The 21,197-nt window shown below is 33.0% G+C and overlaps 1 protein-coding gene across 2 annotated transcripts in view; it reads right to left on the reverse strand.

Annotated features, from left to right (window-relative positions):
* LOC145297510 (tripeptidyl-peptidase 2-like) overlaps positions 1–21,197 on the reverse strand; it is a 191,048-nt gene that overhangs the window by 115,560 nt on the left and 54,291 nt on the right. For both annotated transcript variants that reach the window (XM_080143409.1, XM_080143410.1), the window contains exons 2-3: positions 16,466–16,594; positions 6,909–7,109 (exon numbers count right to left, since the gene is read on the reverse strand). In XM_080143409.1, coding sequence (XP_079999535.1) covers positions 6,909–7,109; positions 16,466–16,594 — 330 coding nt within the window. The remainder of the gene's footprint in view (positions 1–6,908; positions 7,110–16,465; positions 16,595–21,197) is intronic.

Below are 21,197 nucleotides of genomic sequence, written 5' to 3' on the forward strand. Positions count from 1 at the left end.
TTTTTTTTTTTAACGAAAGTTGTTTGAAAACATCTGTAGAAATTTGAATGTTTATACCTTCAAGTCTCAACATTAAATTTGGTACATATTTAGAATTACACTTATTTAAAATAAAAATACATATCATATTCCAAAAATCACATGAATTTGGCTAGTAAACAAAAACATTCACCTTTTTGAAAATGCTAAAACTGGAAAACTTGGTTGGATGTGATGCAAATACCTTTTCCCAAGACTACGAAATTCTGATCCAATCTAGTCTCATTTTTAGGGTAGATTACATTTTAAAAAAATTTTTTATAGTCTATGACAATTTCTGCATGTCAAATTTTGTTGAAACCCAACCAGTAGTTCCTAAGTTTATTGTCATTATCTATGAATGTGTGTGTGTGTGTGTGAAAGTAGTTTGAACATTTTCTAAAAGTGATTCTTAATGTTAGTACAAAGGAGTGAAGGAGATATATCCAAGATGCTGTAATCAGATGAAGAATGCATTTATTTTTAGAAACATTACAATAGCTTCTTTATATAATCAAATAAAAATGATTCTTATAAACAAATCTGCCTTGTTTTTCGTTATCAATGCTTAAGCCGCATTATTGAAGAGCATGAAATCCAATGAGGATTTTCCTAATCGTTTGTAAACTAATATTTTTTTTACCAACTATGACAGACAGCATCTTCTTAATATGGTGACATGATGGAGGTGAGGGGGACATTCGTAATTTACTGCGACTATTTGTTCTATTTGGGATCGTCCAGGATAAGAAAATATAATAGGACAATAAAGTAAATGGAATGCAATGCCTCTTCCTCAAATGAAACAGACTCTTGAAAAATTTAATTTTCAAAAGATATACTCAGAATTAAAAATAAAATATAATTTTTTTTAATCATATCTTTTTTGGTGTTTTCAATTTGTATAGTGTTGAAGCTAATTCAGGATTAATGTTTTCTTAACCAAGAACATTATTTGTGGCAATACTAAATAAATTAGAAATAGTGTTCTTGCTTTAAAAAGCATTCTTTATAGATAAAATTTGAATTATTGAAAGAGTAAAAAGCTATTAAAAAGTCATGCAAAGCAACTTTCATTTTTTTAATTTTCAAAGATATACACCATTATCAGAATAAAAATTACAGACATAGTATGATAAATTTTTTAAAACTTTTAGTTTATAGAAGAAAAAAAACAACCTTTTTTTTTAATTTAGCAAATAGGTGCTACCATTTCAGATTATATTGGACCTGAGAGTAACTGAACCGAACAGAAGTAGTACTCACCTTGGAAGGGGGGGAAGCGAACTGCCTTCCTTTAAAGGAGGAAGTTTTATAAGTAGCATTACAAGTTGATTTTTTTCTTTTTAGATAATTATTGTTTTATCAACTTGCCTGAAAAGATGCATAAAACCGTTTGAATTATGCAAATACCATCAGTAGTTCGAAAGTTATGAGAATTTTAAGTGCCAAAATTTAGGCTTTTCCGTGGACATTTTTCTTTAAAGTGGGCTAAATTACGGACCTCAACATTTCAAGAAATTTGGTAATTTCGCCACCATTCTCATGAAACTTGGCATTCTTATGTAAAATTGTGTGTGCTTTCTGATTATGCAGTCAAATTTTATTTAGCTCTTTACCATAAGCCATGAATTAAAAATTCAGATGTACAAATTTCATTTTTTTTTTTTAAACTGGCGCATGGTATCATACAGTGGGTGTCTATTCATGAACAAAACTAAGCATTATAGTGGTATTTAAATATAGCTTTATTAAGAGCAGGCATTTTCCTGCTTCCTCACAAAAGGAGAGCTTAATCTGGGGTGTAGCCATTGAATGCCTAAAAAGCATTCATAGCCGGTATTTACTACTTTCCTCAAAGAAAAAAAAAAATTGAGTAGATATGAATTAATCTCAGAAATAAATTGAAGAAAATTTTTCATATAGATTTTGGATTTCTGTAAAAGATGGGAATTCCCATAATCGACCAGAACTTATGCATTTTGGGACCAGTCCAATTTCCAATTTTGTAAATCCTCTATCTGGCCCCAAAATGTACCCCTGTTTTCTGAGATGCAACCATAAATCGTACTCTACATGAATCCTTGATGTAGCTTTCACAGTACCAGGATACCAGGAATCCTGATAAGCAGCAACTATATATTCACCAGTTGATGGTAATTTTTGTTATTTCTATTCTGTTGTTTTACTGAAAATTCAACTATGTAAACAAAGAAATAAAATGGTAATTTTTTTACCTTGTTTCCACCTTAACATTTAAAATGATTACTTTTATAGGTTTTAGGGTATGCTGAAAACGAATATCGCATTTTAATTTTCTGCAAATAAGTAGTTTTCCAGATATTAAGCAATGTCATTTCTTATGTTATCACTGGTGGCCATCTTAGTATGTGCAAGCGCACAAACGTAACCCCTGAGAAACTATGCGCAAACGCACGTACCAAGATGTCCATCAGCAATAACATAAGAAATGACATTGCTTAATATCCGAAAAGCTACTTATTTGTGGAAAATTTAAATGCAATATTCATTTTCAGCATACTTTAAAACTTATAAAAGTAATCATTTTGAAGAAAAATGTTAAGGTGGAAACAGCACTTTCCCTCGACACTAGCGCACAAGTTCATGTATTTGGTGACTTCAATGTCCACTACAGTAACTGGCTTGGATTCTCTAATTACACAGACGCAGCTGGTACCACAACACATAGCTTCTCTATATCTCATTCCCTATCACAGACAGTTACGCTTCCAACCCGTTTCCCTGACCAGCAAGAGCAACACGCATCACTTTTAGATCTGTTTCTGACCACAGTTTCTGATGATTGTGTTACGAATGCCCACAGCCCACTTGGGAATGCTGATCATGTAGTGATAATAGTTAAAATCACCCTAAACTCTAGAGCCAAAATGGAAGAGCCACTGCTCAAAACAATGAGATATTATAAAAAAGGCCGACTGGGAAGCCATCAGGGATCTCATTAGAGACGCCCCATGGCGAAATATCTTTTCACTTCCTGCTGAACAGTGCGCAAATGAGACCACTGAATGGTTCAAAACAGCAATTGAAGCACATGTCCTAACGTGGAAATTTTATAGCAAGCACCACTCTCCCCAATGGTTTACTTCCACATGTGCAGCTGCCATCGCGCAAAGGCAGCACGCGTACCACAGATTTAACCGACATAAATCCAGTTCAAACAGACAGAAGTATATAGAAGCCAGAAGTAACTGTAAGAAAGAAATAACGATAGCTAAGAGAGAATTTACTGAAACCACCCAAAAATGCATCGGAGCTCAGAAATTAGGAACCCGTGACTTCTGGAAAATCTACAACAGTGTAGTAAATAATGGGCAATCAACAATTCCCCCACTATCCAACAATCATGAAGTTGTTTGCTCAGCAACCGAGAAGGCTAACATGCTTGCCAGTTAGTTTGCCTCCAACTCCACACTAGACCCTGCTTTCCTTTGCGGACAGACGCCACACTTGACGATCTGAAAATCACTCCTTCTCAGGTGCATGCCATTATAAAAAATCTTGACACTGCAAAAGCATGTGGACCTGATCTCACCCCGGCTGTGCTATTAAAAAAGTGCTCTGCCGAAGTAGCTCCAGTCCTCTCCAAACTTTACAACAAATGCCTTAATGAATCTTGCTTTCCTGCCTGCTGGAAAACTGCTTCTGTGGTACCAGTTTTCAAGAATTCTGGCGAAAGAACTGACCCAGTAAATTACCACCCCATTAGCCTCCTCCCATTTTTTGCCAAAATATTTGAGTCCATAATCAACCAAGCTATAATCCATCACCTTACAGATACTAAACTTCTTACCGACCAAATATATGGATTTAGTCAAGCCCGTTCCACAGCAGACATTCTAACTGTAATCTCTGAGCATATATACCATTCACTTGACAAAGCAAGGGAGGGTAGAGCGGTAGCTCTAGATATATCTAAGGCTTTTGACAGGGTATGGCATGAAGGTCTTCTCAGGAAAATCAGATCATACGGTATCACTGGTAGAATACTTAACATAATTAAATCCTTCTTAGATAAGAGAAAAATCCAGGTTGTCCTCGATGGCCATACATCTAAACAATATGATATAAATTAGGGAGTGCCTCAGGGGTCTATCCTTGACCTCTATTATTCCTAATATTCATAAATGATCTCTCTGAAAAAATTGTCTGTGAGATGGGTATATATGCAGATGACACCACGCTCTTTAACAGACATGACAGGAAAACAAATGAACACATATCTAAAGAAATAGCAGAATCACTAGAGGATGACCTCCAATCTGTAGTGGAATGGGGACAAAAATGGATGGTCACATTCAATGCTGCCAAGACTAAACTTGTTTCCTTTAATAACTACAAGAAACCTCTACCACTAATAGCAATGGCCAAAGACTCTTTATCTGAAAGCACATCTTTTAAACTCCTTGGCCTAACGTTCACAGGAAACATGAGTTGGAACAATTACATTGAGAGCATTACCAGGACCACTTCGAAAAAGGTAGGTTCTCTCTACCGTGCTAGAAAGCTACTGACCCCCTGAAAGTATCCTGTACCTCTATAAGGCCACCATTCACCCATGTATGGAGTATTGTTGTCATATTTGGGCTGGTGCATCTGCTACTAGTCTCACTCCTAGACAAGGTTCAAAAGAGAGTCGCCAACTTAAAATAGGTCCTTAACTATCATCCAAGCTTCAGCCTCTGTCCCATCAACGCAATGTAGCATCCCTCTGCCTGTTCTACAAGTATTTTAACGGTGTAGGTTCCGACGAGCTGCAAGCACTTGTACCCTCTCTACGTAAATACCCCTGACAAACCAGACAAGCAGTACAATTCCACCCCTTCACAGTAGAGATCCCTAGATGTAAGAGAGCCTTCTACTCCAGTAGTTTCTTCCCCAGAACCGCTAGACTTTAGAACTCCCTGCCAGGTTCCTGCTTCCCCAACTGTACTGACATGCAGAAGTTCAAGTGTAACGTGAACCGACATCTTGCTACCCAACTCCCCACCTAGTACCCCTGTAGCCCGTGTCTCTAATAGTAGCCTCCTACATCAGTGGCAATGTGCCTTGTTTGGGGTTAAAAAAAAAAAAAAGCAAAAATTTACAAAATGCATCACAATGAAATTCTTTATCGAACCACCTAATTATTATTATTATTTAGATATCCTCAGTTAAAAAAAAAAAAAAAAAAAAAAAAAAAAAAAACGGTCTTGACAATGAGTTAAAAATAAATTCAAGTTTCAAAATATATTTTATTTAATTGTTAGGTGAAAGTACAGAATAGTTAACAAAACACCCTTCCTTCCCCATGTTAAGAATGGGTTTCTAAATAATAAAATTATTATTTCAGCATGGTAGCATAAGTGCACAAGTACATTTTATTTGTTATATATTTGTTGTTTTGTTTTACCACTAAAACACAATTAAGTACAAGTAAGAAGTTATAAATACAATGATGACAGAAACGCATGTACTTCGTATATTTTGTTGGTTTTTTTAACGTTTTTAGTACATGTGTACCAAAAGCGTTAAAAACAACAAAATAGTTTTGTTTGGAAATCAAATTTGAAAAACTTGAAAATAATTTTTTTAAATTGACAAATTCAGAATGAAAAATGAAACTGATTTTTCTGCTTTCGTTTTGAAAGCAGAAAAAACAGTTTTTATTTTTAAGAGAATACAAACAAAACTTGTTAATGCGCTGACTTTAGTCGGCTGAGTGCTGATCAGTGCAGTAGTGCGTAGCGAGCCGTTTTCCCCATTAAGCGGATTTGAATTTCTATAAAAGATTACATTTTAAAGAAATTTCTGCACAATTAATAATTATCAAATATTTACATATTATACATGAAAATAATTTTGAAACTATCATCTATATGAAAATGGATTCCGATTTATCTTATCAATTTTGAAATATTCTTTATCAACTTTGCTCAGTCGTAACTTTGCTTCCTGTGGTCGTAAAAATATAAATCAAAGTCCAGTAGAGATGGACTATGTTTATATAGCCTGTAAAATTTCAGCCATATCCAATCAAATTCAACCCCGCGCATGTGTATCCAAATGCAACATATGAAATGTAAACATTGAAAAAACAGTTTCCCTTTTTGTTGTTGTCATTTTTTACTGTGTTTTTCATTTTTAACTTGGAGCATAAAAAACATTGAACGCATAAAAGAAAAATAAATTAACATCATTGAAATGCTTATTCCTCTTTCTATCAATGTAATTCTTTTAAAAATTGACCCACAAATAAAAGAGATATGACTTGTTGAAGCACATTAGGTATGTAATATTGCCGATGTCCACGAAAATACAGCATACACTTGTAATAGCATTACAAGTGTATTAAATTCAAAAGCAATTCCCAGTCACATATACATCCTTAATCATGAAGATGACACCATTAGATTTTTGCAATTCTTGCAGGGAAGTTTCAAATTCCTCCTACATACAGTGCTTGGTTTTTTCAAATGATCACTCATCTGGTATTGACCAGGCTCAACGTTGCTTAACTTTGATGATATAACAATTGTGTAAATGTGATTATGCCAACCCTCCCAAAACTTCTAAATTGAGCTGTCACGACCAGATGCACATTAATATTATAATACGTAGACAGAGTTAGAAACTGAGTAAGCATGAAAAAAAAAAATTTTTTTAATTAAAAGTAGGAAGGACAGAGAAAGATAGATGCAGATTTGGGTATGGAGCCTTACTTAAAGATGTCCAAGTTACCCACAACCACAATAGCTGTTGTAAAAAAAAACAAAAAAAAAACAAAAAAAAAACGAATATAACAGAACAATAAAATAAATGGAATGCAATGCTTCTTCCTCAAATGATTTGGATTCTTGAAAGATACTTACAGGTGTTGGACAAGGATAAAGTGCATCAAATTCCTCCAATTTGCGAGATACTTCAGCCAGTGCTTGTCTATGCTGAGGCGTCCATAGACGATCTGTCCGTTCCTTACCAATTCTCTCTTTGAGAGCTTTTGGATATAAATCATAAGCATTTTTGATTCCAATGTAATATTGTCCTGTTGGATTATGCCAGCTTTCTGGAATCTGAAAAAAAAAAAAAAAAAAAAAAAAATGTAATATATATTTTTTTTAATGGTCCAAACAACTGATAATTCAACAAAAATGAAAGCAGCTTTATTGAGAAAAAAAAAAAAAAAAAAAAAAAAAAAAAATGTAACATATTTTTTAATGGTCCAAACAACTGATAATTCAACAAAAATGAAAGCAGCTTTATTAAAAAAAAAAAAAAAAAAAAATGTAATTAATATATATTTTTTTTTAATGGTCCAAATAACTGATAATTCAACAAAAATGAAAGCAGCTTTATTAAAAAAAAAAATAAAAAATGTAATTAATATATATTTTTTTTAATGGTCCAAACAACTGATAATTCAACAAAAATGAAAGCAGCTTTATTGAAAAAAAAAAAAAAAATGTAATTAATATATATTTTTTTTAATGGTCCAAACAACTGATAATTCAACAAAAATGAAAACAGCTTTATTGAAAAAAAAAAAAAAAAAAAAAAAAAAATGTTAGCTACATGAAGTTTGGAATAAACCATTCTGAATATAAACTGGACAGTTACAGTCGCTCATAAATGTATTTTCATCATTAAGACAGTACCTATAAGAGGCTTGATAATCATGCAATTAAGGTCCACAACTGCTGACCTATTGTCTTAGGAAGGTGATGGCAACCATCTGTCTAATGATACAATGGCATTCTGCATAGAGTCTGGTGCATTGCAGCATCTGCTATTGTTATAAAGTTGAAGCTAGAGTTGCCTCTCTATATGCAGGCCTGAGCAGGTGATAAGGAGACTTAGGTTTACCCAGTTATCAGTGTGGCAGATGAAATCAGACAAAATGGTCAGAGCCAACGCTACTGCAGGAGTTGCCAGAAAGGTGTTGCAATGCTATCGGGACCCCAAAGCAGATATTTTGTCAGAGTTTACTCCTTTAGCCTTTAAGGCATCTACAAGGCAAACAAGTCTTGGGAAGGTTTTTACAATTATTAACCTATTTCCATAAATGTAAACTCATAAGAAATATGTCAATAACATATCTGACCATCTGTAAACAAGGAAATTATTAAACACTGTTACAGCTGTGTCAGAAATGAGAATTTATAGTGATGGCTTCTTTTTTGTTATAAACTAAACAAGTTGAAACCGTCTGTTGTTACCAGATCAGGCAGCCTAAAAATATTGAATTCCTGACTTAAATGTACTGGACATTGATGTTATTGTTTTTTCCATTTCCTTTTACAAAACTCCATCATGTTCTGCAATGGCAAAAACAAAGACAATTTTTCTCTACAAAACAACCAAACTAGATACCAGGAATAAATATTTGAAAATATAAAGAATTTGAAGCATAAAACATTTTCCCGAATAATTGAATCCAAAAAGAGTTGCCAGAAAACAAAACAATCAAACTAAACACCATGATTAAATATTTGAAGGTATAAAGAACTTAAAGCATAAAAACTTTAAAAAATTACCAGATTCAGTATTAAATAATCCATTGCCAAAATAATTGAATGGAAAAGGATAGATATGCCATAAAACAAAGCAACCAAACCTCTGATCCCTGATTTTTAGCATACAAGTAGTTTTCTTTACTATGGGGAGAAACCAGTTTAATTCAGCATTATTAATTAAAAGAAAATTACTTTAGAATATCTGTGTGTGTGTACATGTTTATTTCAATCCCATTGTTGAAATTCCTTTTATTTACCTCTTCTTTGAAAATATACCTATATAAAAGGACAAGATGACTCCAACTGAAACACGATGTCATTTTCTATTTTGCTTTTATTCCATTGGAAAAAATATATATAAAAAAAATGAAAATATATATTTTCACAATTTATTAATTAACAAAAGTCATCAAATATCTGTTTTCTTTGATCTGTTTTTTATTCATCATACGTGATGATTTTGTTAAAATTTTGGTGCTTGTGTATTATTATAAGAAATGCATTATAAGTAAAAACACTATTATGTAATTATGTGTCATTTTGAAATCCAAAAAGATTCCAAAAAATTACGTAGATGATCAAGTAGAAAAATAATTACAAAAAAAAAATAAAATTTATTGAAAAAATGCAGTTTTCTCAGTTTAGTGTATTACAACTTAATTCTGTATGACAAACTGTCTTATGTCCTTTATTTCACTTAATTTTCACCATTTCAAATTCGAAAATAGCAGATCAAGATTTTTTTTATTATTATTAAAAAAGAAAATAATTCTAGCAAATCTTACTGAATCAATTTTCCTAATTTTTGGGCATGACACATAATGTAATAGTGTTTTTACTTAAGGTTTACTTTTTGATTTTTTTTTTTTTTGATATCTCATTATAATGGACAAGCACCAAGATTTAAATTAACTTTTTTACCATGTTTCCTTAGATATGGTGGTTTGGTAGTTATAGCACTGTACCAAATAGTTTCAATTTCCAAAATTTGGGTATGGCTTTTGGTATACAAGTGAAACCAGAAAAACAGTTTTATGGTAAAACTCACCATCTATACTTCGTGGAAAAACACCTTTCCCTTAGTTTAACTGCAATACAACCACAAAGCAATCTACATAATAGTGTATCAGCAATAATTTGTATATCAATATGACAAACAAATCACGTACTAAACATGTTACCAGTTATTGCTTATTTAGTGCCAATTGAGGTTGTTGTATGCCCACTTTGTCATAGAATCCGGTTGCATAGCTGCTAAGCCTGTTATAGGTATCATCTTGAATTTCATTGAAGTGAATTATTTTATTTTGAACTTCTGACCTTTATCATATCAATGTAGTGTTCGTGCTGAGCAATGCCTTGTAATTGCCACTGGACTACTTTGTGGACTCCTACTACTCAATAAGTTGCATAGGACACACACTGTATCTGACCGATAAGATACTTGGTTACTTTGAACTATTGTGAACTTTCATTTGATTTAGAATCTAAGCAACTGATTTCATGTTCTGTTTTATTGCCAACCATTGCAGACAAGCTGGCCCTCAGCAAAACAGAGACACAAGGTGACAGCAGAGCGAGAATAAGGAAAGTTTTCAATCAACATCCAAACAAAATCATCAATTATATGGAAGCAGATTTCAAAATAATTCTTAAATATACGTTGCATGTTCTAATGCCCAATCAACTGTGCCAAAACTTAAACGTAGATTCCATGAACAAAGCTTCTTTCTTAGAACTGCACGGCTGTGGTATTCTTTTCTGTTTACCTGCTTTCTAGCTGACTACAATCTGATTATCTTCAAGTCCAACGTAAACAAGTTCTTGATGAACCGCCCCCCCTAAATAATCCAATTTACAAAATTCCCACTACTTATGTTTACTATGCTATAATCACAATAACTAATGTATACCCATTAACCCTTATCCTCGAGTGGCCTCCGGGCCTTGATAAGTGGTGATTCCTACGTAAAAAACAAAAAAACAAAAAAAACTAGAATCAGTGATAGGAAGTCAGAGTTAAGAGTCAGTAATTTTTTTAGGAACATCAGCGTCAGATGTTTTTTTTTTTATGTCTTGTTTTTGAAAAAAAGATTTCTACTCAGTCATGGTTGACAAAATAAGAGTAAGCTACCTTCAGGGATCAAATAAGCAGTTCTAGTTAGAATTCTGTATGGATCCAGAGTTTAACAAGATGCACCTGAAGAAGGTCAAAGGTTACATCTACCGAAATGATGAGAACAGTGGTCAGAATAATTGAAAGCGTTTTTTCTGTTATTTTTTAATTTTTTTTTTTAAACTTTGAGTCATATTTTTTCAGCTGTCAGTTAAAAACAGAAAAACAAAAAACTTGGATAAAAAAAAAAATACAGGCTTCCCATCTTCAGTAGAACAAACTTGGATTAACTGGATCACCTTTCTAGATGTTCAACATACAGGTGTGTTCTAGAAATTGATCCTTTGACTTTTACTAGTCCAGATTTTTATAAACAACTTCCCTGACACAATTGTGTCTGAGATGGATATATTTGCCGATACTATTCTCGACATGTGATCAAAATGAACGCACAAATATTCAAGACAATGGCTTATTCATAAAAAAAATGATACCCAGTCTGTATTGGAATGAAGCCCACAAATGGATGATAACATTTAATGCTACTAAGACAAAGCTCCTTTCCTTTAACAATTATACATTTCCAGCCATTGATTACCAAAGCTAATACCCTAGCTGAGAGTCCATAATTTAAATTCCCCAGTCTAACATTCACAGGTAACATGAATTGGAACAAATACATAGAAGATATTGCCAAGTCTGCTGCAAATATGGTGGGTTCCTTCTACCGAGCTGGAAAACTTCTCACACGTGCCAATACCCTATATCTCTACAAAGCCACCACTGCATGCAGTATTTATTATCGTTACATCTGGGACAATACATCAACCACTAGTCTCTCTTCCTTAGACAGGATCCAAATACGTCAAACACTGTCTACCAAGCTCCGGCCCCTGTCCTATCACCGTAATGTTGCATCCTTGTGTTGTTTTTACAAGTATTTTAGTGGAATGTGCTATAACTGAACTTGCTGATCAGGTGCCCCCCCCCTCGACGTAAATATTCCTGACAATCAGCAAAATCCCACCCCATCACTATAGATGTATCCATATGCTGGAAGACTTTCTGTTCCCTCTGTTTTGTTTCCCTGACTGTACCAATATGCAGAAATTTTAATGTAACGTGAACAAATATCTTGTTTAATTCCCTACTTAAGATGCTCCTATAAATATGGTCCCTAATTCAGTTACCCATTGCATCTCAGTTGTATTGTGTGCCTTGTTTGATGTGAATTAAAGTAAAAAAAAAAGAGAAAAATGATCAAATGAGGTCATATCATATCATTTCAGTCCCTTCAGCTTGACAAACAATGAAAGATAACAAAGATGGATTTATTAATCAACCTGGGAGTAATCACGACTTTCAACCTCAATGTCTCAAGGGAACAATTTTTATTTTGTGCTACACTTGTCTTCCATACTTTTTACAAGGTGTACATTTCAGTTTCGCTTTTGCAATATGAAAACATTAATATATGATACACATTATTTTTTTTTTATTTATTCTTTTTTTAATCAATTTTCACCCCAAACAAGGCACAGTGCCACATTGAAGTAGGGGACTACTATCGGGGACATAAGTTGCAGGGGCATTATGAAGGGAGATGAGTAGCAAGATATCTGTTCACATTACACTTGAACTTCTGCATGTCAGTACAGTTGGGAAAGCAGAATCCCGGAAGGGAGTTCCAAAGACCAGCAGTTCTGAGGAAGAAACTATTGGAGTAGAAGACTTCCTTACACCTAGGGATCTCTACTGTGAAGGAGTGGGACTTAGCTGCTTATTGGGTTTGACAGAGGCTGAAGCCGAGATGAAAGTTCAGGGCCTATCAGGTTGGCGACGCTCTTTTGAACCCTATCCAGGAGTGAGAGACAAGCAGCAGATGCACCAGCCCAAATGTGACAACAGTACTCCATACATGGGTGAATGGTGACCTTATAGAGGTACAGGATACTTTCAGGCGCAAGTAGTTTTCTAGCACGGTAGAGAGAGCCCACCTTCTTTGCAGCAGCCTTGGCAATGCTCTCACTGTATCTATTCCAGTTCATGTTCCCTGTAAACGTTAAGCCGAGGAGTTCAAAGGAAGTACTTTCGGGGAACGTGTTATTGTCCATTGCTATTGGTGGTAGAGAAGGTTTCTTGTAATTATTGAAGGAAACAAGTTTAGTCTTGGCAGCATTGAATGTGACCATCCATTTTTGCCCTCATTCCACTACAGATTGGAGGTCATCCTCTAGTGCTTCTGCCATTTCCTTAGACATGCCTTCATTTGTTTTCTCCTCATGCCTGTCATAGAGAATGGTGTCATCAGCAAATATACCCATCTCCGAAACAATTTTATCAGGGAGATCATTTATGAATATCAGGATTAATAAAGGTCCAAGGATAGACTCCTGAGGTACTCCCACATTTATATTATATTGTTTAGATGTACAACCGTTGAGGACAACTTGGATTTTTCTCTTACTTAAGAAGGATTTAATTATGTTATGTATTCTTCCAGTGATACCATATGATCTAATTTTCCTTAGAAGACCATTGTGCCATACCCTGTCAAAAGCCTTAGATATATCGAGGGCTACTACTCTACCCTCCCCTGTTTTGTCCAGTGAACGATATTATTCTTTCAGACAGAAAAAAGGGATGCAGACAACTGAAACGATTTGATTATAAGTATTTCTGTATACTCCTGCTTTGCCACAAACTCTTGAATTTATACCAATGGTTTGATTTAAGCAATGTTAGATGAAAAATGAAATGTTAAAAATTGCTTAATAGATGCTTGCATAATCACTAATCATGCAAACACCTTTCAAAAGGTGTCCATTTTCTTAGAGATCAGAACAATGCAAACATTGCTTATTATTATTTTAAGTAATATTGATTTTATTTCTTACTAGCTGTACATACTCAACATTCACAGGAGTAGCTGCATATACACAGAGTAGCCTGAGAGGGTTTTTTTTGTACTTTCCTTTTTTGGTCCCCCGACAAAAGAAGGGTGGACCTGTAAATTCACTCTTGTCCATTCCTCTGTTCATCTGTCCGCACTTTTCTCAATAACTACGCCTTGGAAGTTTTTGAAATTTTGCACAAACATTAAGCATGATAGGAGTAAAAAAGTAAAAGAACAGATTTTCCGAGAAAACTCATCATCATCATCATATTCAGTTTAATATCCACTTTGCATGCTGATGCGGCTTTTAGTAATTGTCTTTTAAAATAAATAGCCAGGGCTTTGTCGCTTATTTATTCCTGTTTCTCTGAAGCCAATCTTTATCTCTTCCTCCCATGTTTTCCTTGCCCTTCCTCTGTGCTCTGATTTTGTTGTTGTTTTACGGCATTCAGCTTAAGCAGATTGAACCAGCTTCCTCCAGAGGAGAAAGCATCAAGGAAATATTAAATTTACAGGTGGTCCCCAGTCGCCTGTGCTCTGATCCTGCTACTTCAACTTTTCTACATCCAATGACTCATCCATTCTTTCAATATACCATTGAAGTGTCTCCTGTTCTGCACATATCTTCCTATACTGTCCAGATTTAATCTTCCCTGAGGTCATCAGATTTAAGCATGTCTCTAAGATTCACATTAATCTAGTAAATGGTAACCAATTTTAAGAAATAGTTTTACAGCAGAAATAGAGACGTGTTGAGACTTTACTTTTTATTAAGAATGTAATCTCATGTCTCTTTATGTGAATAAGAGAACATGCCTCCACTCTACCAATATGCTTAGCTGAGAATTTCCAAAGAGAAACTAAAGCAAAATAAATTATATTTGTGTAAATAATATAGTGCAAAGATAAAAAGAAATATTCATTTGCCACATTTAGGCCTAATTGCAAAAATCAGAGAAACTTAATTTTATATATTAAAAAAAAAAAAAAAAAAAAAAAAAAAAAGATTACATGTATTTGCTTAATATATAGAAATAAGATATTTATGTAATGTTTATATTAAGACATTTTCATGTTGTTTTTTTTTAGCAACTATGAAAATTGAAGCAATGTTTTTTTTTAATTATTAATCAAATATGTACTGAAATGTAAATTCAATGGTGCTACAAAGAAAAAATTAATCCTAAAAGTGAACCATTTTATTCTTTTAGTAATGAAAAAATATGAATTACTTCATGACGGTTCAAAATTTGAAGAGAATTATGAAGCATCTAGGCTGTATTAATTGCATTATTTGGACTACTGTTCTTGTCTGGCATGTTATTTTCACAAAGTTTTGAACAAATATTCACCAGTCTGTCTCATGCATAAAGGGCTTGTCTGAAGAACTTCAAAGAATATGTAATCCAAATGATATTAGGACAATATTCAGGAGCAACCCAACTCTCTGAAAACATTGTTTGAATCAAGCCTCCTACAGAAAAAGTCATGACTAAGAACTGTGTGTATGTAATTCCATTTAAATGTGAAAAATATACAACAGTGAAACATGTTGTGCACTAAAAGTAAAGATAGAGGAACATCGCAAAGCTGTAATATTTGGAAATATTGAAAAATCGGGTATGGTTGACCACATATGAAGGGAAAAGAGAAACCATCTACTCTTATGGGATGAAGTAAAAATTATAGACAAAAAAATGATTTTACGAAGTAGCACACACACACACACACACACACACACACACACACACACACACACATATATATATATACACACCAGGTTAAAGGTATTCAACAGTGACAACTAATAAATTTAACAAGTTTATGAAGAGTGCTCAATAAAAGAAGAGCAAGATATATTTTTATTAATATAAATAAATTTATATGGTCACGACACTAGACATGCTAATGTTTCGGACAAATGGTTGGCTACAACCGGAAGTCCTCATGAGGCGACTTAATAAGTGGTTGCCTTCCACAGAAGAAACCAGTTGTGACCATATAAATTTGTTTATATTAATATATATATATATATATATATATATATATATATTAGTCATGGGATGATTCTATAATTTTCTCAGGTTCCAATACAATTATTGATTCTGTTCTAAATTTCTGATTCCAATTCTTTTTAAATTTCTAAATATTTAATTATAATTTGTTGCTTTTTTTTTTTTTTTTTTTTTCAAAGTAATGTAAAACCCTCATGTAATGTCCACATATATTTTGACAAATTAAAAAAAAAAATACACTTTGGAGAGGATGGAGCATATATTAGACAAAGTGATCTTTCTTAATATTTTTTTTCTCACATGTTTTTCTTATAACTGATTAAAAATTGTGAGACAACGAAAGATTTCTCTTAAAAGAAGGTCACTTTGCATTAGTTCACCATCAGTTGATAATGCTATTTGGATTTTACATAATTGAAAATAGTCCAAGGTTGCTATGCAAAATAAGACGGTGTAGAAACGCAAAGACCCTCCTACTGTATAAGAAAATTATTCATGGTGTGAATTACTGTGTAATTTATTTCGATCTTTCTTTATTTTAAGTAATCTTGATCACTTGTTTTGCAAAATATTTATCTTATACAAGTAAGAACATGTTTTATTGTGTCTATCGGATTTGGTTTTTTGTTCTTTAAGCAAGTAAGAATATGTAATCTTTGCATGATCTATGTAAAGTTTGGATAATACTTTTTGGTTCAGTTTTGTTATTCTGTTTTCAACTTTATTTCCATTCTCCAGATGTAAATTTGGTTGTTAGGAAATTTGTTAGATTTACTGATGCATATATTTGTTTAATTTCTTTAAGTTCTCTATACAGAATCTTGCCCATTTGTGTAGGTTTGAGAGAGAGAGAGAGAGAGAGAGAGAGAGAGAGAGAGAGAGAGATTACCTTTAGCACACGCCCAGTCAGGCCTATAATTTCATTATTGGTACTTTCCACTATGGTCGATGTGTCCACGTCTCCAGATCCTGTTGTGTCAATGAGATCTAAAATTTTAGGTTTACCCTCACTGGTTAACTGAAAAAACAAACAAAAAAGAACAAATGTAAAAGTCAAGAAAGAAGAAAAAAAAAATAAAAAAATAAATAATTAAATAAAAATAAAACTTTTTGTACTAGTACACATATACTCCTTTCGGTTGCATTTGTTTTCTAATTTAATTGTTTTCATTAAAATAATTTCTAATGTTTCTCCATTCATTTATTTTTATTATCATTTATGTTTGAATTCATATTTCGAAACATAATGTAAATCATAAGGACAAGGTATGGAATAAGGACCCCGAAAGTCGAATGACTCAAAGGAGATACTTTTCAAATGACACCGGTTGATTGCAAACACGCATGTCATTTGTAAAAAACATACACAACTTGAGTTGTTTGTTTTATTTGTTAATCTATAATATAAATCTCACCTGTCTGTTTAAATGTATGTATGTTTGTATGTCTGCCTAAAAATTTGGACAGAGGCGACGATTTTCACGAAATCGTTATTGTTTTGAAGCTTGACCCTTCAAATGACAAATATCGAAAAATTGGCTAAAAAGATTAATTCCTTTTGGCCTCAACTGGGCACTTTTCTAAAAGGGAGGGGTTGCTTTTTTCGCTGATATTTTCGAAAGTAATCCCCTCTTTTCGATTGACTAGCCTCAATTTAAACATTCGTCACTTCCGGTTTAGCGATGGGCGCAACAGCAAAGACGTCATGTTTTTTTTTTTTTTTACATTCTTTTCCTCCTTCGTGGTATGGGTTCGAGTTTGCTTACCTACAACCACTTTTTTTTTTTTATGTAGAGGGCGTTTTTTGGGGGAGGGGGGAAGTCCTTTTTTTAACAAAATTTTTCAATAAAAGAACGCAGAGTCTATTGAGTAATTTCTCGTTTTAAAAGGAGTTCATTCTCTACAATTATTCAATCTAGTTATTTTAGGCGTTTAAGAAAAACATTAAATATTTTTTTTTAATGTAGGCTGCATTTTTACGCTTTTTCTTTGTTCTCATGTACATTTTGTATCCCTGTTTCTATTCTCGTTTAAGTAAAATTTCCCCATTTTTTTTACTTGATTACTAAATTTAAAAAAATATTCTAATAAATAAAAAAAATGATGTTACCACGCTGAAATAATAACATTATTATTTAGAAACCATTCTTAACATGGGAAGGGTGTTTTGTAACCATTATTCTGTACTAGCAATATAGTAAATAAAAATATAAAAATTGAATTTAACTTGAAAATACTATGAAAAAATAGCGTTCTCATTTTTGCTATTTCAAATTATTTAATCATATAAAAAAGGTCCATGAGAACCTTCAAATTTGTTAGAGTAACTTTTTAAATTTTAATAATCCAGACAAAATGGAAGAGTAGAAAAAGTACATAAAAATCAAGAAAAAAAAAAACAAAACAAAAAACGCAGTCTATATTAAAAAATAAATATTTAATGTTTTTCTTAAACGAAATTGAATAATCATAAATTATGAACTCATTTTAAAATAAGAAATCACATTTGCTTATTGAAAAGTTTTGTTAAAACAAGGAAATCCCCCCCGGAAAAAAAAAAAAATGATGACATAAAGAAACATATCCCCTCCATTTCTCTTTAAATCTTTCCTTTAATATTAAAAATCAACAAATAAAACAAACAACTCAAGTTGTGTTTACAAATGACATGTGCATTTGCAATTAACCGGTGTCAATTGAAAAATATCCCCCTTGAGTCACTCGACTTCTAGGGTCCTTGTTCCATACTTCGTCCAATCGTAAATATAGAACATCATGCTAAAGCTATTATTACTTTGCTATTGTAACATTTTAAGCTCTATTTTATAAAAAAAAAAGTCCAAATACGTCAGTTGGTAGAATCTTAGATCACAAGCTTTTGGTTACTGTTTATGAAAGCCATTTTATTTGTTAGGAATTTATCGTTTACTATTAAGGCAATTCCATTTCATAAATACTTAAGATTTCTGATATTTTGAAAGGAGACAAATTGCACAATATATTTATTAGGTTTAAAAGAAATTGTGACTGACAAACAGACAGACGGATAAAATCTTTATATTAGAAATAAATATATATACAGTAGTTCCTGTCTGTTTACAAACTTATCTTAAAGTTTTGAAGATATACCCCTACAACCATATCTGAAATTAAATTATACAACATTTAAATAATTATATTTTTATTAAAGAGGGAACAATAATATTATGGGAGTTTTATTTAATGTAGACATCTACTACAACAACAACAAAAAAAGAAAAAGAAAGAGCAACTTTTAACCTTGATAAGTGGTGACTCAGTCTAAAACACAATTTTTTTCTTGTTATTTGATTGTGACTTAACAGAAATTAAAAAACAACAAAGACAAATTACTAAATAAAAAAAAAAAAATGATAAATAACTACAGGAAAATAGCTCCTCAACTAAACTGTTTTAATTTCACTTAGAAAGCCTGAGTTGATACATAGCATATTGTTTTCCAGCACTTTTGAAAGTAGCTCAAGGATAAAAATCACCCAATAATACAAGCAGCATTTCTCTGATTAAAGTGTTAGATATTGATATATTTTTAACAGCTGGCCACCTCTCACCTATATAAACAAATAAGGGAGAAAATGAAGATTAATAGTAAAGAGAGAGAGAGAGAGAGAGAGAGAGAGAGAGAGAGAGAGAGAGAGAGAGAGATACAGAGAGACAGACGTGAAATGAGCACAACTATGTCAAATATTTGGTCAGCAGAGAAAGATCAAAAGGTTGAAAAGGTGAAAGTAAAAAATATGTAGATAGAAAAGAAAAGGAGAAAGAAAGAGGAATAATATTTGTTCAGTAAAATATTAAGTTTCTTTTTTTTTTTTAAAGGCCAAAAATTATTGATAGTTTTAACAAACCACTAGCTTTTCTCTATTGAACAAGGTTCCAAAAAGGAATTTTAAGCATAACAGGTCTGACAACCAAGCTTGAACCTCTGTCCTATCGTAATATTGTATCCTTGTGTTTGTTTTATAAGTACTTTAATGGAATGCGGTCCAACACATTCATAGCACTTGTACTGCCTTCGTAAATACCACCAAACAACCCATAAAGAAGCAAAATCCCATGCCTTCAGTGTAGATGTTCCCTGATGTCAGAGCATTTTCTCCTCTAAAAGTTTCTTTCCTCAAACTGCTAGGCTTTGGAACTCCCCTCTGTACCCTGCTTCCCCAACTGTACTAAATTTGTCAAAATTTAAATGAACAGATATCTTGCTGCTCAACTCTCTACTTAGAGAGTGTCCTTAGTGGTAATTTGCATTGTTCAGGGTAAATACAAGTAAAAAAAAATAAACAAACAAAAAACAAACAAACAAAAAGAAATGTCAAAACTGAATGTGAAAATTTTATCATCCAATTTTTTTCTTTTATAAGAGCATATTATTTTAGTGAATGTGAATGTCGCCTTCATTCTAAAGTGATGGCCACAAACATCATAAACTCTACTCTCATGGAGATTACCAACGAATGTCATATCCACTGTTTTTTAAAAATACTTTCGTCAGAAGTTTTGAGAAACACAAAACATTTGCTTTTATTTATAGAGAAAACAATCAGTGCGTGCATGGTCTCCCTCTGGTGCTGCATGTGAGATGACGCCACAAAAAATAGTGAAAAAATGATGAATGTGAGAAGTGTGAAGTGCCAACATTGCCTTCACATTTTTGCCAAGTTTCAGAAAAATCTAATGAATGGGGCAAAAGTTATGGGGTAAAAAGTGTAATTTTTTGCAATTTTGGGGTATTCGTGACCCCTTTGGAGCTCCTGGGAACGCCGAATCCCAGTGAAAATGGACAAATAATGCAGTTTCATGCCTTAAGACATGTATATTTGAATTCAGCACCATGAAAAACTACTATATAGACATACATAAGTTCTTGAGTAATATGAAAAAAAGAGCACCAAAAAGGCATATTTTTTTTAGCTCTAAAAGTCCCAGAAGGATAGCGAACCAGAATTTTTCCAGGGTCACCCATACTGAATTTATATTAAGAACAATGGTCTCCACATTTTGGCCAAGTTTAAGGAAAATCTAATGGATGGATCAACGCTATGGGGCAAAAAGTGCCATTTTTGGCTATTTTGGGGCATTTTTGACCTCTTTTGAGCCCCTGGGGACGCCAAATCCCAGTGTAAATGGATAACGGTGCAGTTTCAGGCCTTAACACATGTACATTTGAGTTGACCACCATGAAAAAACACTATATAGTCAGACATATCAAGTTTTTGTTGAGAAATATGAAAAAAGAACCACAAAAAAGAGGCATTTTTAGCACGAAAAGTCCCCGGGGTTTCAAACCAGAATTTTTGCCAGGGTCACTCATACTGAATTTATATTAAGAACAATGGGCTCCACATTTTGGCCAAGTTTCAAAAAATCTAATGGATAGATCAAAAGTTATGGGGAAAAATGTATAATTTTTTACCTCTTGAGCTCCTGGGGGCGCAACGGGAATTTTTGCAAAAGAATCTTTTTTACTGTGCACATCTATTTAATGAAATACAATTTGTGGCAAAATTTCAGGAAAAAGTAATGGACAGTTATCTGGCAAAAGTCCGGACTAATGGACACACGGAAGCACAGATGCCACT

The sequence above is a fragment of the Euprymna scolopes genome, chromosome 18, assembly GCF_053919585.1.
Source record: "Euprymna scolopes isolate OS-2025 chromosome 18, ASM5391958v1, whole genome shotgun sequence".
NCBI classification, from domain to species: domain Eukaryota; kingdom Metazoa; phylum Mollusca; class Cephalopoda; order Sepiida; family Sepiolidae; genus Euprymna; species Euprymna scolopes.